This window comes from Penicillium daleae, assembly GCF_028827525.1.
Source record: "Penicillium daleae strain IBT 16125 chromosome Unknown utg000002l_segment0_segment0, whole genome shotgun sequence".
Taxonomy (NCBI): Eukaryota; Fungi; Ascomycota; class Eurotiomycetes; order Eurotiales; family Aspergillaceae; genus Penicillium; species Penicillium daleae.
Genome location: NW_026623150.1, coordinates 4285598 through 4308388, shown reverse-complemented (window position 1 = coordinate 4308388; position 22791 = coordinate 4285598). Strand labels below are relative to the sequence as shown.

General features: G+C 47.9%; 3 protein-coding genes across 3 annotated transcripts; 1 reads left to right on the top strand and 2 right to left on the bottom strand.

Moving 5' to 3' along the window:
• Positions 1–1454: 1454 nt before the first annotated feature.
• Positions 1455–3053, bottom strand: N7458_002501 (mariner-Tc1 transposon family protein; the record flags this gene model as incomplete). Its single annotated transcript, XM_056905884.1, has 1 exon — positions 1455–3053. The coding sequence occupies one exon, from the start codon at positions 3051–3053 to the stop codon at positions 1455–1457; it is 1599 nt and encodes a 532-aa protein (XP_056769991.1).
• A 1586-nt stretch (positions 3054–4639) lies between these two features.
• Positions 4640–6853, top strand: N7458_002500 (catalase-peroxidase; the record flags this gene model as incomplete). Its single annotated transcript, XM_056905883.1, has 1 exon — positions 4640–6853. One exon carries the CDS (start codon positions 4640–4642, stop codon positions 6851–6853), a length of 2214 nt encoding a protein of 737 aa, XP_056769990.1.
• Positions 6854–20752: 13899 nt separating this feature from the next.
• On the bottom strand, positions 20753–22372 carry N7458_002499 (amidohydrolase; the record flags this gene model as incomplete). Its single annotated transcript, XM_056905882.1, has 1 exon — positions 20753–22372. One exon carries the CDS (start codon positions 22370–22372, stop codon positions 20753–20755), a length of 1620 nt encoding a protein of 539 aa, XP_056769989.1.
• Between the last annotated feature and the right edge of the window lie 419 nt (positions 22373–22791).

Here is a 22791-nt window from a genome sequence, read left to right as displayed (position 1 = left end):
GCAGCTTCACAACTGTAGCTGTCACCAATGACAACCCCCCAACAACTAAAATAGAGAAACTGGATGTAATGTCATTGTATAGGAAATTAATCGAGGAAGAAATCTATGGCGGAAATAACAGCTTAATTTTAGATTGAGAGTTGACGCAGAAATAGGACTTGATTAGAAATAGGACGTTGGTGATCATAGGGAACCACTTCAAGTGGAAGATTGAATTGAAGTACCTTCAGCCCTTGAAATGGGTCAAGCTCATTTGTAAAAAGCGTCCCGGCGTCACTGTCATTCCAGCGATCTCATTCCAGCATATTGCAACAAGCTCCTGGGCAACGATCCTACCCAAACAACATGCAAGTATATTTATTACTCTCTCCCTCCTGTTTCAAAATAGCCCTTTTTGTTTTGATTCAAGCTTATCCGATTCTCCTTATTCCCATAAAAGAGAATTCTCCGAAGTCAACATGATATCCCCGAATTTCAAAAGCCTGACTGTCTTGAGTAGCCTCTTGCTCATCGCTCAATATCGCGAGCACCAACCAGTCGCCATTGCGGGCACAGGTCCACACTCTTGGTGGTCTAGGGGATCTAGTTAAACTTAGTGCTGTACTACTACCGCTCCCACTCCCTGCGCCAGCGTACTACAACTATTACAACTGAAGGGCCAACAACTGGTTCTACCACTGAGCCAGCTACCTCCTGCAGAACAGACAGTTATCGGAACGACGACACCACCTGTAACCTGCAGATGAGTTTTACCCAATCAGAAACATCTTCGGTAATGGTCATGCTGTTTCGGCCCTCAATCTCACGATTCAAAGGAACTCCCGAGAACAATAACCCAGGAGTTCTGTACCCTATCGATTGTCGGAGTAATGGAGGTTAAGGGTGGAGCAACTTTTCTGCCAGTCAAAACCCTCCTATTCCCATTTCCACAGTAGTAAAACCCCTAATAATTAGTAAATTACCTGCCGTCCTAAATAATATTTACCATCCTATGGCCAGCAAAGCCTTTAAATCAGCCTAATTCTCGCGTGTTGTTTCACGTAGTGGTAGGTGTTGTGAGAGTCGGGATATTAATCAAGTTTATTGTCCATACCGAGCCCTAAAGCTATGATAGACCACATGCCACGACAGAGGCATCTAGTCGGCCTTAGCCTGCCTTTTACTCTCTGTCTCCTATTAGTTCCTGGGCGACAGCCCCGTATTGACATTCTGATCCTTTTCCTCACCCTAAACCGCCTATCTGCGCAGGGCATTGTGCAAGAGTTCTAACTCCTCTTAAAATATGAAGCTAAGCCCATTCCGGCAGAAGTCTAATAAACTCTAAAGTATCAAGATTTTAATTTAGGGACAGTAATCCCTCGCTTTAACGAACTAAATTTGGAGGAGCCTAACATTCGTTAATTCGAGGTATTCGTTAATGGTGTATAGTAGTGAAAATATATATTTTTTACTACCTAAACCAGCTCCGTATATCGCTCTGGTGCCGAGAATGTCATGACCTCCTCTGTCAAATATTTCCTCTCAAGCCGGTTAAGGACCTGTATAGCTTCAATATCTCCAGATTCCGACTGCTCTTCGCGCAATCTAGCTGTCCGAATTGCCCCTAAGGCCTGGGATACTGTGACCTGTGGTAGAGCTTTACCCTGGCCCTCATCGTCATCCTGATCTTCCTCTTCAATGCTAGCCGGTCCCTGAATCTGGGAGAGAACTAGGTCATCAACAGTACTAGAATCGTCCTGTACTATCTCCCCATCAGGATTTAGAAAATCCTCGATATTCATAGCATCATGAATAAGAGATCGATCCCGTAGTTGTTGAATACCCTCGATGATATCATTCGTAGGTAGCGATTGATCCTCGAAATCCCTAGATCCCATTGATAATGCTTTAGAGAAGCAGTTGGCGATTGTCTTCTCTGATATATCGAAATTCCATGCTCGTATAGTCCAACGAATAGCATAAATGAGATTGATCGTTGATAGTGCATCTCTTGCAGCGTTATATTCAGCCAGCATATAGCGTACCCAGTCCCTCCGCCAGTAGGTCTTCCACGTCCTAATTATTCCCTGGTCAAGTGGCTGGTATCTGCTTGTAGAATTTGGTGGGAGCCAGATAACAAAGGTATTTTGGAGGGGGCACCCTGATTCTTGGATAGTCGAGATAGCAGCTTCATGAGCGGAGAAGTTGTCCATTAATAGAGCCACTTTTCGTCTGCGAAGGGCCATTTGGACATCAAACCAGCGTAGCCATTCTTCCATTATCAAGGCACTCATCCAAGCCTTCTTATTGGCTCGCCAGAATACCCCAAGGTTCTGGATCCGGATACCAGATCGACGGAAGACATGAGGATTCTGCGCTGTACCAATTATCCAGGGTGGTAATTTGACTGATCCATCCATATTCGTACAAAAGTGGATCGAAATTCTTTGCTTCTGCTTCTTCCGACCTGGGATATTCGTAGTAGTAAGACTCCGGTCTGGTACTAGTTTCCAGAAAAGACCAGTCTCATCACAGTTGAAGATATCACTTGGGTCAAATTGGGCAAGGACTTGGCGGATACGGTCCATCTCAATAGCACCATCGTGTGCACTAGCTGCCTCTCCAAATTTAACGCGTGAATGAATGCCCCGGCGTTGTTGGAATTTGAAGAGCCAGCCATTAGAAAATTTTGGCCTCTCGATCCCTCTATACACGTCCAGTTTCCCCCAAAGAAATTCTGCTTTTTGGCGAATAGTCTCCCCTGAGATAGTAATCTCATGCTCTGCCCATGCGAAGAGAGCCTCTTCGAGCTCCGGCCAACGTTCTTTGTAGTTGTGCTTGCGATGTAAGCGGCGGGTATTTAGGTCGTCTAGGTAGTCGTATTTCTTTGAGAGAATTTCAGAGACGGAGGGAGGGGAGATTCTCTGCTTGTAAATGTCGTCGAACCACTGCATGATATCGAGATTGCTAAGCTGTGGGTGCTGCTTTTTGTGTGCGCGGAGAGCTCGCTTTTGCTCGAGGGTAATCGTCAACCGACGTGGGGCTAGGCTAGGCGGGATTGCTTTAGGCCCCATTTTTTAGGCTCCGTGGAACCTCTGAATAGCGAATTTGGTGGGAGGAGTAGAGAGAAATGCTAACGAATTCCTAGAATTGAGGGAATTCGTTGTATGTAAGGGAAAATAATTTTGGAAATTAAGGGGCTTCGTTAAAGCGCGGGAATTCATTAATCCGGGGTTCGTTAAAGTGAAGAATTACTGTATATTTGTCACATATCTCTCAACCCTAGAACTCTAATTAGTAAAAGTAGGTGTTTCCCATACACCAAATAATCAATCGGAAGAATGGAACTTAATTGAGCTTAAGTTACGGGGGTGGGGCTGAATGAAACCTTCCGACAACAAGATTTCAATTAGGTTATACTAGAAGCTGAAGATTCGTTCTGTGGAGACGCAAATTTATTCGATTGTTCGAGATGACACTTATATTTGTCACATGCACAGTCAACGCCACATCTCTCAACCCTAGAACTCTAATTCGTAAAAGTAGGTGTTTCCCATATGCCAAATAATCAATCGGAAGAGTGGAGCTTAAGTTACGGGGGTGGGGCTGAATGAAACCTTCTGACAACAAGATTTCAATTAGGTTATACTAGAAGCTGAAGATTCGTTCTGTGGAGACGCAAATTTATTCGATTGTTCGAGATGACACTTATATTTGTCACATGCACAGTCAACGCCACATCTCTCAACCCTAGAACTCTAATTCGTAAAAGTAGGTGTTTCCCATATGCCAAATAATCAATCGGAAGAGTGGAGCTTAAGTTACGGGGGTGGGGCTGAATGAAACCTTCCGACAACAAGATTTCAATTAGGTTATACTAGAAGTTGAAGATTCGTTCTGTGGAGACACAAATTTATTCGATTGTTCGATGACACTTACAGTATATTTGTCACATGCACAGTCAACGCCACATCTCTCAACCCTTATTATTAATCAAGTTTATTGTCCATACCGAGCCCTAAAGCTATGATAGACCACATGCCACGACAGAGGCATCTAGTCGGCCTTAGCCTGCCTTTTACTCTCTGTCTCCTATTAGTTCCTGGGCGACAGCCCCGTATTGACATTCTGATCCTTTTCCTCACCCTAAACCGCCTATCTGCGCAGGGCATTGTGCAAGAGTTCTAACTCCTCTTCAAATATGAAGCTAAGCCCATTCCGGCAGAAGTCTAATAAACTCTAAAGTATCAAGATTTTGAATTTAGGTTCACGTAGTCGCGTGACGCTAGTCAGCGTCTCCACATAACCTTGAAACCGAGCCGCCACACCAATCGTGCCTCCCCATAGCTATACCGCATGGATCAGTCTGGATTGAAAGCCAGAGTAATTGTATGTTGATAATTCACACGACCCTGGAACTGTTCTGCTGGTCATAAGTTTAAAGTGGTTTCGTGAAACGAGGAAATGGTACTCTGGGGGAAACATCTGTTTCTGTGGGGGAAAGCCTTGATTATAAAGTGTGCGCTGTTTTCCCCTCGCATCTTCGAGAGAAATTGTTTTCTTCCCTTAAAGACTTCAAGCACATTCATTGTTCTTTAAAGAATCGTCATCTGCGCAGAGAACTTAGACTTTCAAAGTCTCAACAAGAAGTCCTGAAACCATGGGTGAGAACCAATGTCCAGTTCTTTCTCGCATCATACCAGGCAGCAACCTCGACTGGTGGCCCAACCGGTTGAAACTGAACCTCATTCGCCAGCACACGGTTGCATCGAATCCGCTAGACAAAGACTTCGATTATGCGGCGGCTTTCAAGAGTCTAGACTACTATGGATTGAAGAAAGACCTGCTTGAATTGACAACCACCTCGCAGGAATGGTGGCCAGCAGACTTCGGGAGCTATTGCGGGTTATTCGTCCGTATGGCCTGGCACAGTACTGGCACTTACCGTGTCCATGACGGTCGCGGTGGTGGTGGACAGGCTCAACAACGGTTTCCACCTATTAATAGCTGGCCAGACAACGTGCTTCTTGACAAGGCACGTCGCCTGTTGTGGCCAATCAAGCAGAAATACGGCAACAAGATTTCCTGGGCGGATTTGATCATTCTTGCCGGCAACGTGGGCCTCGAATCTATGGGCTTTAAGACCTTCGGCTTCGCTGGAGGCCGCGAGGACGTCTGGGAACCCGACGAGTCAGTGTACTGGGGTAGCGAGAAGACATGGATGGGCAACGAGTTTCGTTATGCAACCGGCTCGAACGCTGCCGGGGAGGCAAACAAAGACATCCGTTCGCGTGAGCTAGAAACGTCGCTAGCAGCCTCCCATATGGGTTTGATATACGTGAACCCTGAGGGCCCTGACGGCTGCCCTGATCCCATTGCGGCGGCCCGTGATACCCGCATCACCTTTGAACGTATGGGAATGGATGATGAGGAAACAGTGGCGCTAATAGCCGGTGGTCATACTCCTGGCAAGACGCACGGCGCCGCGCCTGGCACTCATCTCGGCCCTGAACCAGAAGGTGCCGAACTTGAGGAGCAGGGTTTGGGCTGGAAGAGCAACTTCGGTTCTGGAAATGGTCCTAACACTATTGGCAGTGGTCTAGAAGTTATCTGGACGAAAACCCCAACTAAGTGGAATTACGGCTTTCTCAAGTACCTTTTTGCCTATGAGTGGGAAGTCGTTAAGAGCCCTGGTGGCGCATGGCAATGGGTGGCGAAGGATGCACCAGATATCATTCCAGATGCCTTCGACCCGGCCAAGAAGCACCCACCTAGGATGTTGACGACTGATATTATGTTGAAGTTTGATCCAGTCTATGAGAAAATCTCGCGTCGCTTCTTGGAAAATCCAGATACTTTTAATGATGTCTTTCGCCGTGCCTGGTTCAAATTGACGCACCGCGACATGGGCCCAGCCTCCCGCTATCTCGGGCCGGAAGCGCCATCTGAAGTGATGCTCTGGCAGGATCCCATCCCTCCAGTTAACCACGTGTTGATCGACAACATCGACATCGCTGCGCTCAAAGAGGCTATTCTAGCAACGGAGGTGGACCAGTGCAAATTCATTTCGACCGCCTGGGCTGCAGCATCTACCTTCCGTGGGGGTGACAAGCGTGGCGGTGCCAATGGTGGGCGCATCCGCCTTGTTCCACAGCGCCACTGGGAAGCAAACAACCCAGTCCGGCTGGATGAGGTGCTTTCCGCACTAGAGGGTGTCCAGAGCCGTTTCCACGATTCCCAGGAGGGTGGGAAGAAGGTGTCTTTGGCTGACCTAATTGTACTAGCTGGTTGCACTGCTGTCGAGAAAGCTGCCAAAGATGCTGGTCATGCGATCATTGTTCCCTTCAAGCCTGGCCGTATGGATGCCTCGCAGGAACAAACTGACGTAGAATCAGTCGGTCATCTAGAACCGCTGGTGGATGGTTTCCGCAACTACGGCCGATCGATCTTGCATATGCGCAGCGAACACGCCCTCGTTGACAAGGCGCAGCTACTCACACTGTCCGCTCCTGAAATGACGGTGCTTGTGGGTGGTCTGCGGGCCCTGAATGCCAACTACAATGGATCTGCTCATGGTGTTCTTACTCACCGCCCGGGCCAGCTGACGAACGACTTTTTCGTGAATCTGCTAGACATCAACACAGTGTGGCGGTCAATTGACGGCTCTGACAAGGAATTCTTCCAGGGCACGGACCGTAAGACTGGTGTGAAGAAATGGACTGCAACCCGTGTTGACCTGGTGTTTGGCTCGAATTCTGAACTGCGTGCCATCGCCGAGGTGTACGGTAGTACAGATGGCAAGCAGAAGCTTGCGAAAGATTTTGTGGCGGCCTGGGACAAGGTGATGAACCTCGACCGCTTTGATTTGAGATGAAATTGGTAAAGCAATCTTGTACATGAACAGTCCTGCTCTGTTTTCTGCTGTCTGCTGCTGTATTTATCACTATTTTTGTTGTAATTCAGAGGACGGTTAATTGCTGTTATTTCAGAGGGAATAATTGAGGCTATATATACAACGAGAAGATCAAGTTGATTTTCAATCAACTTGGTTGCTCGTATAGACACCTCGGGAATTATTTCCGATGGTGTGGCTTTGTTCCTGATCTGCACCAGCCTGCTGCCTTATATCACAACAAGTTGACGCGTGCAAAAAAACACCACCATGAGGTTCGGGGGCCTCCATGGTGGTTTTTAGGGGCCAGGAGGCCTCTAGCAGTCGATTGACGCGTGGAAAAGACGTGTTTTCCGTGAGTGCTGATTTTTAGAGGCTTGTGAAGCGGGATCGTTTTATTCCCCTAACGTACTTGTTAGAGAGACACGTTGTTCTGCTGCATGTGCCTTCCTAGAGTCGACTATAGCTGTTCTTAATATCGATCGTTCATCTCAAAGATGCTATTCACCTCTGTATACATGAGACCCTCACAAGATCTGAGAAAGCTCCTCGGGCCACACTTCTATAGATCAATCCCAGAATTACTCCACTCGATCCATAGAGGCCGAAGGTTGACTCTAGGAACCAGGCCAAGGATTTCAGGAGCATGTCAGCGCCCAGGGCCAGCTCATGTGTTCCCAGGTCCGATGGGGTCGTCATTAGGAATACGAACTTATGCACCCAGCGATGTTTACTCGGACTGCAGTCCGGCGGTGCTCTTGACGATCACTGTCCAAATGTGATGCTCCATCGTCGCAGAAAAGACGATCTCCAACATCGGATTACTTCGGAAGATTTGGTGCGATTACTCAAAGCACAATTGGACGAGAACATCGACCGATGCACACCCCTTGGAGGTTGCGGGGCGTATGGTGCGCCATTCAAACTCACATGTGTCACATATGGCTACACTGTTGTCGGGAAAGGAACCACATCGGGGCTGTGGGAAGAAGTCTCCCGCGAAGCGGAGGTATACCGAATTCTGCAGAAGGCGCAAGGGTCTGCTGTGCCTGTTTTCTTGGGTATGATCGACTTGGCGAAAATTTATTTCCTACACGGGGCTGGAGAGATTCGCCATATGCTCGTGATGGCCTGGGGGGGGGAGAAAGTACGACATCGATGGAGCTGACGCCCAAGCTTTTGCAGGCGATTCACCAATCGAACAAGGAAATCAGAGCTTTGGGAATTATCCACAATGACCTTCGACGTGACAATGTTCTTTGGAATGGAGAGCTTGGACGGGCGATGATTATCGATTTTCACCGCTCCACATTGAAATGTCGACCGACTTTGCAGCGGTCGCGAGCCTCAAAACGACAATTACGTCAACAGAGATAGTTTATTCGAAACGTCTTCGTGCGACGTAAGGACGGGTGCTCATTTTATTGGATTCGCAATTCGAAAGATATATGATTTAAGTATTGGTAACCACGAATGGATCTTTCAATTCTGGCCCTCAGGCTTGACTTTGTGTGTGATATCATGAATTGAATTAAAATGTGGATTCAACCTATAAAGCTTCAGGACTGATATTATGGACTGTCGTGCACTAAGGAAAATATCGCAATAAGACCCGAATTCCTCAACAACCGCAAGGCAAGACGCGGCGCAATTGTTGCGTCGGAGCAAGGGAAGATAGGTACGGCTTTACGATACTTCCCTGCGTACAGTGGTTGGTTGGTTGGTTGATGTCATTTACCCTGACCCCTCGCAAATAAAAGCGATATGCAGGCTACCTCAACTATATATCTTCGATTATATACATGTAATGTGATCCACTTCCTGATACGAACTTAGAGCCTCGTCACGGCCTATCGTGGTCCATTCGCCGTTCCTATTGTTAGGCTGCCCTCATGGCGCGCGACTGCGAAACCGCTGAGACGCCTCGGCGAAGTCGAGCACAGCCTGTACTGTTCTGGTTCGCGAGACGGTGTCTGGTTTACCTTTCTCACCTTCGTTTGAGCCTCCCAGCAGACTCGACACACTGTTGAGTGCGTCTCCGACCTTTGTCCTTAAGTCACTCCGCAGCTCTTGCAGGTTTTGACAGTTCAGCAACACATGGCGGACCGTCTCCTGCGCGCCGCACTCGTATAGGTTATTATCGCGGAAGCCGAATCTCTTCGCTTAACTGGCTAGCTAGTTGTGGCCCGTGCGTAATTGTGTGAGCAGATACGCTCGGTTCCTGGGCAAGTTTCCGTATATCCCTCTGGTGTACCTTGACGGTAGGTTGTTGTTAATCTGCTGTAGGTGGGTGCCTTTCTGGCTTGATTTCCACTCTGACTCCTATTGCGCTTGGATATTGGCGCGGGTGAATGCATTCTCCCTGGTCAGTAGCGGCCGAAAGGGGTGGGTTTTACCCGGTTGCGCGGCTTCTTTGGTAAGTCGGTCTGCAGCATCGTTCCCTGGGTTCTCACAGTGCCCTGGTATTTATTGGAGGCGGAGTCTGATGTTCTCTCCCTGAACCTCGGCAGCTGTCTGGAGGATAGCATGGACGATGTGTTGTCCCGATTTATTCTTCACGTTCTGGATCGCCTGTAGGGCCAATCTGCTGTCGTATAAGATTGTTGCTGTTATAGGAACCCTGTTTACGGTGTTTGAGCGTTGGTGGACCAGTTTGAACACTATATTAACCGCATAAAGGATGCCAATGAGTTCCGCTACGTGCACCGACCAACGGTCTATCGGCCCTACCTGGACCTGTTGAGATTCTATCACCTCGTTATTTTCGTTGAGTGTGACGATGGCCGCCCCGAGGTGGCCCTCGCGCCCTGAGGCGTCTGAATAGACGACGAGGTCGGATATAGCCCGTATGGTTGTAGCCCGTTCCCTTGCTGTCTCCCGGTCCGACTTGACTTCGATCTCCGCGAACGCCTCGGCACGCTATGGTGGTAGCGGTCTCGGGTCGATCGTCTCTATTACGGCCAACCTAGACGGGTCTATGGTCTTGAAAGTTTCCGCGAGGGGAAACCGGTAGCGTGATCTTATGTTATCCCTACGTCTCTGGGCTCGTGATAGAGCACTCTAGATAGGGTGATCACGAGGCAAAGTGTGGAGTTTTACGATGGTGCGCTGCGCTCGGTGGTTGAGACGGAGGTGTGTAGGGAGTATATAGGCTTCTACCTCTAGCGTTGTTGTCGCTACCGTCCTGAATGTTGATAGGATTCGGATTAGTGAGGCCCTCTGTATTGTGTTCAACTGACGAAGGTGAGTCTTGTCCCGAAGCGGGTCGTGCTAGACTGTCGACGCGTAGTCTACGAGGGGCGTGACGCATACTTGGTAGAGCTGTCGTATTTGTTCTGGACGTAAATGTCGTAGCCTACTCAAAGCGATAGTCGTTCTAGTAGTACGTTTGATAGTCTGCTGAACGTGTTCCTTCTAGCGGAGTTCTTGGTCAAACATCACCCCTAGTAGTTTGGCTATAGGTGATGGCTTGACGTTAGTTCTATTAAAGGTGATTTGTCCTTCTAGGTGTTCTCCCCTCTTTCTGGTGAGGTGGATAAGCTCGGTTTTCTCTGCTACAAAGATAGACCCGGTTCGTTGTGCCCACTTCTCGATACGAGGGATATCTTCGGACTGTATCGTGGCTATGTTTGCCTCGGCTGAGCGGCCAACTCGCCATCCGGAGGTAGTCGTCTATGAATGCCGACGCGCCTCTGTTGGAGTCGACAGGTTGGTCGACTAGATCGGCGTTGAAGAATGTAAACAAGATGGGAGAGAGTGGAGACCCCTGTGCTAACCCTGTATATACGAGTAGCTCTGTCTCGGTACGAAAATCGTCGAAGCCGATGCTGGCGTGGCGGTTACTCATAAAGCTTGCAATCCACTTCCTTGCTACCGTCGGAATCCCTCTCGCCTGCAACGAGGCGTCTAAGCTTACCTAGTTCACTCCGTTGAAGGCACCCTTGAGGTCGAATGCAATCAAAGTCACTACCTTGTGTTTGTACTATGCTTGGTCAATCGTATTGGACAGCACCAACAAGGCTTGCTCAGTGGTTCTGCCCGGGCGTCCGCCAAACTGGCTGTTCGGTAGTAGACCATGCTTTTCTGCTAGATAGGACAGCCGTCGTGCTATTACTGCCTCGAGGAGCTTACCGAGCGTATTTAGTAGTGAGATTGGACGGTAGGCACCGGGAATCGTGTAGTCTGGCTTGCCTGGTTTCCGTAACATAATGATCTTCGCACTGCGCTATTGTTTTGGATGGTGTCCTAGATCTACATATGCCGTGAAAATGCTGACGATAATGGTCTTCAGATGTACCTATAACTTTTTCTAGACTAATATTAGTAGATTATCCTCGCCAGGCGCTATCGTCCCTTTCGCCGTCCTAAGTGATCGCTTAATCTCAAGTTCCGTGATTGGGTTCCACGGAAGCTCCGGGCGTGGTAAGGCTGGTGGGCTAGGCTCGGGTATATTCATTACGGGGAAGAACGTGTTGAGGAGCGCCTTCGCTTTGTCCTCGTTCTAGACGAGCTCTTCTGAGCCAACTCGTAGTGCTAGGATATATCCCTATGCCTCCCGAGGCTTTATGTAAGTCGTAGCTTTCTAGAGCTTTCCTTCGCCAGCCTCGTCTAGGAACTGTCTCCAGTGTGATGCTTTGGTTTTCTCGATGGTCCGCGTCCACGCTCGCCGCTTTTGTTGTATAGCCTGAAAGGTAGCCGTGGTGCTAGCATGGTCTCGCCCAAGCTCCGCACAGCTCGCCTACCACCTCCTTCGTAGTTGATTGACTTCAACTTGTTGCACCTTGAGATCCGGGGTTAACCATCTCTTGGAGTATGGTGTTGGGCGCATGTCGGGTGTAAATCGGTCGACTGCCCGGGCCGTCGCTGATGTGAGCTTCTCTACTACTCGGTCGAGCGTTGGCCGGGTCTTAATGTCCCTCAATAGAGACATCTGATAAGCTACTTCCTCGCTAATTTTGGACCAGTCCGCCCGCTCGTACGCTTCCCTCGCTTTGGTTCGTAGCTTAGTCTGAGGCTATAGATTCTATTCCGAGTAGGTGGCGCGGTAGTCAGATCCGTAGTTTTCGTGGTACAGATAGCATTTGACGAGCAGGTCCGGGCTGTCTGTTACTGTCTGATCGATGCTTGAGTTTTGTCCTAGGTTGTTCAAGGCCTAGTACGTTGCCGTGCCTCGGGGGAGACAGCTATGGAGGTTGTGAGTCTGGAAAAAGTCGATTAGGTCGCTGGCGTCTTCGATAAACCTTAGCGCGATGTGGTTGCTGCCCTATATTGGATGGTGTCGGTTGAAGTCGCCGGACATAATGATACTGGTTGACCGCTGCTCGGTTAGTGTAGCTACTATGATGGAGCTTTGAATCGCGTTGAGGGCTAGTAGCGCCGATGCGTTATTACCGGTGAAAAGTGGTACTGGTGGTATATAGATAGAAAAGAGAAGTATTTGAGAGTTAGCTATCCAGATCTTGACGGCTGCGATATCTGGGTAGTCGCAAGGTATTTGACGGTGTGAGGAGGTGGAGATTCGTCTGTTAACGTAGATCAGGCTGCGGAAACGACCGGCATCGAGCCGCGCGGTAGGCCGATATAGTCGCCAGGCGCTGTGATTGATATAGGTGCGGTATATAGTGATGGAGGGTTCCTGGATCAGAAGCACATCTAGATCTTGGCTCTAAGAGTCGTTGATCAGCGCCTCCATTCTTGGTCCGGATTTCATTATGTTCAACTATAGTATACGGAGGTTTCTCTCTAGCATCTGGCAGGGTTGAGGGTCGCTAGATCTAGGCACTGTCGATGGCCTGTTGGATGTTCGCCACTACAATCAACGTACCGGGGCCTCACGCCGGATGGGCACCGTTCCCGCTCGTGCTGTCCTACGCAGTGTCCGCATCGTGGCGTTTCCCGGCACGACCATGCCAGATGTCCGAACAGTTAGCACCGAAAGCATCTCTTTTTCTTGATCTCGCGGCGTTCGACGTGAGGGATGAAGTGCTCGCTGACAACGAGCCCCTTCCGAAGCATATGTTCCGCTCCTTCTGCGGAGTCGAACCAGATCCCTAGTGACGCAAATTTCCCTAGGGGCTTGTCCGTTGCTTTCATCCAGGCCAGCTCGTCGATTTGGAAGCCGAGCTCCGCTAGGTCGTTGTCTTTAATGATTTTCTCTGCTGCCTGAGTAGCCCCCGTCTCCAGGTCGAACTCCTCGGTAGGGGTCCGGTGTACGACGACGCCAAATCGTGGTTTGACTAGCTTCGTGTTGTTGCCCAGTGTCTGTAGCCAGTTGGTGTTATTGCGGGCTGCCTCAGCCGCCTCTTTGTTTCTAAATCGAATAATATAGCCGGTTTTGGTGGTGCCGATGCCTGCTACTTGAGCATCTTGTGTCGCGGCGTCACTCCGTAACGCCGTGCGGATATGGGCATTGGCGGCCTCTGTGGGAAGATAGCGGCTAAACGTGTTTCCGTCGTTGTTTCCATTGTCTGTTGGGTCGAGAAAGGTTCTCTGAGTGCTGATTCAGATGCAGTCTTGCTCTTTCTCAGGTTGCTGGCTGTTTAGCAGCGGCGTGCCAATGCCCCCGTTGGCTGCTGCGACTGTGGCCCAAGACCTGGTCGCAGTCGCTGCCGGGGCACTGTCAACCCGTGCTTTCAAAGCCTTCACCTCCTCATGAAGCTTCTCGTTCTGTTCCTGGAGGACATTCTGGTTGTGCTTGATCTCTTGAAGCTCATTGTGGGTCGCTGCGATGGTCGCTGTCTGATGGCGGATGACATCCTTCAGCGTGCTGATCAGTTTCCACACCTCCTTGGTCGTAATGCGGCCGGTTGGGTCCGATGGGGCGAAAGCATCTCCACTCCGGGTTCGCTGCCGACTCTCGAAGGTGCCTCTGGTCTCGAGGTCTGCCTCATTGAAGCTGGCGGTGGTCCCTTGGGTGTTTGTGGGAGGTGTCTGGTCCGCCATCGGTTAGGGGTTAGTTCCCGCTCGGTACACCACACCAGAGTTTTATATCACAGCAATCTCTATCTCAACGCAGTCCAAGGCGATCCCTCGTCTCTCCTGTCTGAAGATGTTCCGTAGTGTACAGTGTTGGTCTTTCTGAGTTGTGTTGCTAATAGAACTCTACTAAATGATCGCGGGCTAAGCCCCACCCCTCGTCCACCTGCGAGGTTATACATGGTCCTCACCCACACCAAGATTCAAATTAACCATGTGTATTTCATTCTGCAATATTGAGGTTGGAATAAGCAGAAAGATTGATAATTAAAGTTGCTGGCCCCCGGAACTAGAGATTATCATCTACAGCTATATTGTTCGGGGTTTACGGGGTAACTTTTGAATTTAAAAGGTACGACCATCCTACGCTGTGCACCCATACTATTTCAAAGGCTGGATTATTTTGAGTCATAGTGATCCCATCTCTGTCGAGCCAGAGGAAACATATATAGATCCTCATGATCCATTATATCGCACTCATCCATCTGCTATCATTCCTACAATGCCAGATGGCAAAGCTCTCGGACAGCAAGCGAAGACGTCAGACCCATTCTGAGGACACGCGTCCTCTGTTGAACCACTCCTCCGACATGCGTCCTGAGCTATACAGAAAAAGAAAACATCGCCCAGAAAGGTCTCCAAAAAGCATTCAAGTCAAATCTTCTCGTCCACGAGGCCGTGTTGCTCTTCGCATGGCGGATCAACGGTTCCATAGCTCGAAAATCCCAGAGGGAGCTTGGTGGACGGACACCAACATATTGAACACACAGAATGGAATTACTCCGAAAGAGAAGGATCGCGAAGACTGGCTACAAAGACTTCGCCCTAGATATCCTCGTCCATTCGTGCCGATCAAGGCAGGCCGTAAGAAGGCAATTATCAAGCTGTAGCTAGTATTGCAACTCTGATTTGTTTAAGTTCAGTACTGTAAAGAAACCATAAAATCGATTTTCATACTCATTGAGTTATTTCAGAACGCAGTATCTCTGAGCTCTTTTGACCTCACGCTTCAATATTCATTCTTTGCTAGAAGCCCTGTTTTTATAAATACTAAAATACGTTCTACCATCGTGCGGGTGTGTTTCTTCTAGCCTGATCTCTAATTCGATCAGCTGCAACATCGTCTGACTGATCTTCATCTACCACCTCGAGTCCCGGTGATTATCCTACAATAAAGTCATGACCTAGAACCATACTTTTACAGAGAGTAAAGGGCAGCTCGGTGTGGGAGTAGCCAGGATGCACTGTATGCATAGATCAACGCGATCATCCAGTGTTCATTTCAAGGGGATAGAAGGATAGAGAATACAGCTTATGAAGAAATAGTCCAGAAGCTGTTTATCATTAAATGAGCAGATAAGAAACAGTCACTACGTTTTTAAGATACCTCGCTCAGTAAAGAGGAGGTCGTCTCAGAAAGCAAACACGGCAGCTTAACAACCCACCCGAAATATAATCTGCCAAAATAAGACTCCAGTCGTATATGACGGCATTATAGCTGTAAACGTTTGCAGTTATGGTTACGGTCGGATGGTTGGTTAGTTGATGTCATACCCCGTCCCCTCGCTCAAGTGTGATAGTCATTTTCAGATTGCGTGTGTAGGCGCAGCTATTTGTACCGCTCAGGGTGAGCAGGCTTCAAACCATGGTTACAACCGCCTCGCAATGCGCCATAAAGTTTCCCAGGGCCAGAAGTCGCCTTTAATAGCGTTCCCCTTGTTATTACTTCAATACTACTTCGAGAGCTTACGCAGGCTACCCCAAATATACTTGTGAGACTCCTTCCGCCCACTGTTGCTGGGATCGCCTTTCGCCTTCGCAGGCAGGAATTAAGTTGCGCAATATGCGCTCTGGCCTAACATGCAAATTGAGTCGAAATCTCTAACAAACGTGGATCAGCGCGTGAGAAAATGGCCACCAGAAATCATTAAAGACGTAGATGCATGAATACTTCGTAGTCAATGTTTTTATATATGATTTGTTAAACCTGTACCCTTTAGGGAACCCTACGTCTACGCGGATGCCGACTAGTGGCTTGGAATGTGGCTGAGTCTCCATTGACCTAATGACCTGTCAGGCGCTAATACCAATCATATGACGTTTTCCAAGGTGATAACTGTAAGTTGAACAAAATTTGCAACATCAAAGCATAAATTCGTTTAAGATAATTTCCTGTCAGGCCATTGACTCACTGCTTTCTGAAGTTGATAACAGTAACATTTCATATCTGTATCTTTTCAATGACAAGTAAGTGAATACGGGGTATGCCCGCTTTAACGTTTCCAAATCGACTGTAGACCATATCAATTTTAGAATCTACAGCGAAAAAATTCAGTCAAATCCAAGGCACGGGTGGGGCCGGATTGGGTAAAAATTCCCATTCTTGTTTCCACTGTTCCTCTGCTCGTGCTTCCCGGTCTCGTGAGGCTTCTAAGGCTGTGTTTAATATTTCCATTGCCTCTGAAATCTTTGTCCTATCGAACGAATTTGCTTCATTCTCAAGATATTGCGAGATTCTCATAGCCGTCCCAGCGAGTTCATGAAAATTATCTCGGCAGGACCTGTAGAACTTATTCTCGTTTCTTTGCTGATCATATTGTCGAAGCTTCTCGTCCCTTATTTCCTGGGCAGACAGGCCATGGTTGGACTTAGAATGTTGAAGCCGACCTCTAGTAGTCTCCAAAGCCATCGTCGAACCATGTATCATCGCAATTTGGTGGTCTAATGAATTGATGTCAGGAGGGTTGTGTCTTCCTGGAAGCGGGGAGGATACGTCCGGCCCCAAAACGAACTTGGGAGAGTCGGGTGATCGGCTATGGACACTGGAATTGCTTTGGACGGAAAGTCGCTTTTCTGCCATTGAAAGGGATGTAAATGACAATTTTCCTCATACATGAGATTTTTACATGAGAAGCTTTTAAATATTGCTGGTTGATGTTGGTCTTTGATATAACGGTTCCTAGCCGTGCAAGATATGATTGGAGCTCAGCATACACCTGCCGTATTTGCACACCCAAAGTTATTTACATCATTTGAGACTGGCAGCGAAGTTGAAGCATGACTGTTTCGAGAATAAATAATATTGTGCCGTTAATTATCGACCCTGGAGTCATTTGAGAAATTTTTGAGGTCGACAAAACGGGACCTTTAATTGATGGACGGTTAATAGAAAGGATTGAACAAATCAATTGTTCCAGAACGATCTTGAATCATACCATTTATGGGCCAAATCCTGACGATGTACAGTACATCAGCTATAGTTACATGATTATATTGATTCGATCTGTCTTCTGGCTGAGTGAACATGTGGTACTCAGGTCGCGTTGTAACGTTATGTCGGAGTTTGAGACAATCTCAGTCACTTACATGTCGTATTATGTTATTGTCACAATGCCAATAATTATGTTTCAAAAACTCACTCTCGACGATAAGCCACACTGCGTCAAATGAAAAGGTTTTAGATCAAACCCGGTCGTAAAAATTATCTAATTTGATCATCAAATCGTGGAATCGAACAGCTAAAGTATAAATAGCTTCCAGTCTTAGACAAATCGAAGAAGAATTTTACATAATAAGACTTAAGTCGGAGAATTATGTTGGAAGCTTTTATTATTTCCAACGCGCTGTGATTGCAGGCTTAGCAGTACGGTATCACACCCGCCGTTAAACTTTCATGACCTAGGTATACTAATGGGATACGCACAGAAATATATTCACTTATTCTCTTTCTGCGATGCCAACTGCTTTATACAAAGCACAAAAACCTATCCATGTGCAGCTGCATGGTTTCATCTGTTTTTGCTGATTGCATACAAAATTAGCGGCTGTGCAGATAGGCGCCCGTCGCAAAAATGCGTCACGGTGCTCGACGCAGGGTTATGGGTGATATGTTTGACCTCGAGGAAGGTTTAAAACTGGAAACTACAAGCGAAAGGAGGGACCACGGCTTGCTCGTTTGGTTCAGGGGGTGTGTGCTGATAGCTTTTCTTATCGTGGTTGTCTTAGCCGCCCTTATTGGAGGTGGTCATATCCCATTGTTCGGTCACTAGAAAACACACTCAGTCTCTATTTACCAAGAAATATAATACCCTTATTGTTGAAGCCCCTCCTGTTACATAAGTGTCTTAATCTTTTCGAAGCAACCGTAAATAGTCGGGCGCAGAGCCCAGCCGCATTCTATTTTATAGAAATAACTGATTGAAATAACGAAGGCGGTACAGTATCTCGTTATACTTATGTGAAACCCTACCTGAAACGAAATTGAATGTGATATTATGTGATCCTTTGTCTCATTAGTAATGACAAGAAATCCAACGTCAATGCTAATCAGTCGCGTACGATGTACAGTCGGTTGGTTGGTTGGTTGGTTTCATTTACGCTGACCCCTCGCTCGAAAGCGACATGCAGCATACTACTACTATATATATCCGCGTAGGTACATGTAGAGTGTTCCACTTCCTGAAAAAACGAACTTAGAGCCTCGTCATGGCCTGCCGTGGCCTAACTGCCGTTCCCATTGTTAGGCTGCCCTCGTGGCGCGCGACTCCAAAACCGCTGTGACGCCTCGGCGAAGTCCAAAACGGCCTTGACCGTCTTCGCCCTTGAGACGGTGTCTGGTTTACCTTTCTTACCTTGCATTGAGCCTCCCAGCAGGCTTGAGACACTTCTGAACGCGTCCCCTACTTCCTTCCGTAACTCCCTTCGAATGTCCCTCAAAGATGGACAGTCTACTAGCACATGGGTAACAGTTTCTTGTGCGCCACACACGCAGTGGTCGTCGTCGCGGAAGCCAAAACTCCTGGCGTAGGTGGATAACCAATTGTGGCCTGTCCGTAGCTGCGTCTTACCTTCCGAAAGCCAATCTACACGTGTGCAATCAGTTTTAATGATTTATAAGTTTTACTGTATCTTGGTCATCTAGATTTCAATGATGCAAACGGACTGTATGGACTGACTGTCTCATCTGAATTATGCAGATTTCACTGGAAAATCAAACTAGTCTTTCTTTTCTGACTCCCATTCGTTATGCCGATATTAATTTCTCGAACCAGGTCAATTCAAGTATCGGGGCTCTATACTTGGAGCTTGCCAGAAATTTGAGTCACACTGCCTACAGGCTGGCAAACTGCCCCCGAGATGGTGACCATTATTAACTGAGATCAGAACTTCGTCAGGACCAACCACGCCGATGAAATATTGTCTACCCATCAATTCGACAGCATTATTGAAAGAAAGTAAGGCTGTTGACACATTGAAGGGAGGCACCTGCTCTTTTACGGTACCGTTGAAAGAAAACAGAAAATCGCGAGTGCCGAATATCGGCTTGATTTCACGGTTTTGGTGCCGTAGCTTCCCTTTCTCAGAATTCATTCTTGTATAAGAAAGTTAGTTTCGGGGAAGAGAAAAATGCCAAAAAGAATGGAATATCTAACCTTGTACTTTGTTTTCGGACACTGTACCGTAAATGTAAGTTTGACAGTTTTGCGGAACGAAATGTTTGGCTGGTAAATGTATATATAAACTAATTCACGTCAATGTTATAATAATTGCGAGCGAATGAAAGGCTAGATCAGAATCGATTGATCATAAAGTGTTAAAATCATGGGGACTGTGAAGGATTCGGCCTCGTTGTTTTCTCAACCTACTGCTGCAGTTAAATTAAACACAGCCAACGGCTTCCAATTCTCCCGATTAAACGAATCTCCGAATAATCGTAGCACTCGAGTTGACCACAATTCCAATTCACCACAATTCCAATTCACCACAATTCCTGTTCACCACAATTCGAATTGACCATTATTCCCATAGATGGATCGGAAACATTGTAGCAGGGAGCGTATTGGCTGTAGGACAGAGTACTGGCGCAAAGGGAATGGCTTCGCTATTACCCACGAAGCTGTACAATTAGAAGGCCCTGCGATGACTAGGGGGAGCGCTGGCCTACAGTAGTAGGCGTGGCTAATCTACTAGATTGGGCCGCGTGCGCGAGGTCGCGTGTGGACTATAGGTAGTTAAATCGATAAGCGGAGCCCCCGGTAGTTAGTCGTAGATAGACGCACCTAGCGGCCACAAATTGGCAAGAACGACGTGATAACTTTGTGGAGCCGTAATATACTTAGAGCGCAGAGGAGCGAAGCGCGGCGAGCACAGAAGCTAGCGAAGACATGCGTGGTAATACATTTTAGAGCGTCACCGTAAAAAGAGGGTCAAGGAGCAGCACACGAAGCAATCATCGAAGGAGAACGTGCAGATACATGCATATAAAACCCTAGAACCCTAATGGCCAAGAGAAGCCAGGCCCAAGAAGGTAATTCATGAATTCATGGGCGGATGAGCAGCGTGCGTAGCAGCAGAGTTCCTACATAGACAAGCCTCATCTTTTTGCTGACGCGCACGTACATGCACGTTGATTAGAACCCTTTCTCTCACTTCGTTCATTTCAGGGCATTATATGGAGTAGGCAGCTAGGCTTTCATTACCGTGTTCAGTAACTAAACTCACAAGAAGGAACAATGTAAAACTTGATAATGTTGACGATTATCAGTCGCCGGAGATAGGAGATAACTATCGTATGCTCCCTTCTGGTCGGCGAATTTGTTGCCGTGTTAGCGAGTTACTCGCCTCGAGCTTACCTTTCCGGCACGACTTGCCATTTCGAAAGTCGGGATTCAAACCCCGCAGCTAAGAGATAACCAATGATTTTGGTCCAATGGATCCATTTCACAAAGTGGCATGGATCATGTTGTGGCCTTTTTCAATGATCTTATTTAGATGATCGTATTTGTTTGCGGATGTAGGTTGATTTGACTCAAGGGAAAGGTTCTAGTTATGATATTAACATGCTTGAGAATTTAAATTCTCATGACGTTGAACTGGTCTTCCTACCAGAGTGTGTTATATATTCCACTACTCACCCCAGACCTTGCGTCCACCAAACCACGTTTCCCTAATCTCTGCCTGGAGTAAAGCCTCTGCATCCCATTCCATGTCCACGACGACAAAATCTGCCAGTTTTCCAACCGTCAAGCTGCCAGTTCGCTTCTCCGAAAAGACACTCGTTGCTGCACCACCTGATGCTGCAACCATAGATTCATACATGCCCAATCGGAAGTGTTCATTCACAACCTTTGTGTACTGAGGGTCTCTTGAGGAACGTCGCGTCGTAGAAACATAGAGATTATGCATAGGCGCATATGGTGAGGTTGGGCTATCGCTTCCAATGGCCATCAGTGCCCCAGCATCGGCAAATTCTCGATACGCAAAGGCTCGTTGACACCGATTCTCCCCCAACAATCTTGGCCATTCTATCAGAATAGATGGGTCGGCATGCACTGGCTGAATGGAGGCCGTTAAGCCTAATTCACCGAGTCTTTTGGCATCCTCTGGTGATGCAAGCTCGATGTGCTGAACGCGATGCCGACGACCGGGAGTGGCATTCTTCTCAATTGCATCAATGGCCATCTTGATAGCCCCATCACCAATGGCATGGAGCGCAACCTGCAAGCCCCCGGCGTCTGCCTCTTTTACGACCGGGTGAAGGTGCTCCGGAGCCCAGATTGGCGGCGGAGAGCTGACAGGAGCGTATGGCTGTGAGAGATAAGCCGTACAGGCATCAATAATCCCATCACAGATGACTTTGATCCCGACGATACGGAGATCAGGGCTCGTTTCAGCATTGTAAACTTTCGATAACTCAGTTGCCCTCTGAACTTGACGGAAGTTCGCCTCAAGGTTTGCTGTAGGCTTAATCAGCCAGTATGCGGCGATTCGCAATGGAAGATCTGGGTCCATCCTTCGTAGAGTAACAAGCGCATCCCATGCTTCTTCATCCATGGCCATCTCCACTATACCAGTATACCCTGCAGAGTTATACTCTTGAATAGCTGCACGAATAGCTTGGATGCGCTCTTCTTTCGAAGCAGAAGCGGCTTGATATGGCCAGATGATAGACATCATGGCCCCTTCGTCAATAAGACCAGATGGAGTCCCGTCAGCGTCGCGATAGATAGTGCCCCCCGCCGGGTCAGGCATATCGGCGACACCCAGCTCCTTCAAAGCTGCACTGTTGCACCAGCATGAATGCTGTAAGCTTGCATCAATAAAGATTGGTCGAGGGTCAATACCGTCGAGCATGGCAGCCGTGACACCGTTTGGTGTCATGACATGCATCCAATTTTTGCATTGAATACTTGGTGCATCCGGGTGCGCAAGAGCGTATTCCTTGATGGTTGTCTTGATTTCCTCCAGAGATTTGCAGTGCTTGAGTTCGAGCTTGCGTAACGATTGGCCCAGAAGCAGTAGATGCATATGGCCGTCGATGAAGCCTGGTAGAACAGTCTGCTGCTTTAGGTCGCGGGTCTGCATATCTGAGATACTCTTGGAAGCGGTGATCTCATCGTATGATCCCATGGCGGTGATTTCGCCGTTCTCGACCAGCATACTGTCCACGAAATTTGGGCCATCGTGCGGTCCAGCCGTGGCCGTGGCGAAAATACGGCCATTCAAAAACAAAGTACTTGCTGACATGTTGGCCGGCGCTTGATCAGGTGGTTGAAAGCAGAGAAACCGTGAAGGCCCAAGAGAGGGCAGGGAGACACAGTCCAGGAGATTATCTCGTGAAGAGAGAATGATATGCTGGCCTAAAGGTCGATAGATAACAGAAGATAATCCAAGTCAAGACATTATGACCATCTCTACGACTCGATGCGGAGTCGTTTGCTCACTAATGTTCTCGTTCAACTTATTGTGGGTCCCGTCCCGAGCTTCCTTCTCAGGTTCTCACTGGTGTCTATTAAATTCGATTCCACCCACGCAGGCGAACTATGAAATGATATCCGAAAGAAACATATTGAGAATTCTCTGCAAATGCCTACAAGTGGATTTAGCAATTCCGTCCCGGCATCCGGACCGGTGGAAGGTTTAGGAGTGCTTGACCGCGACTTACA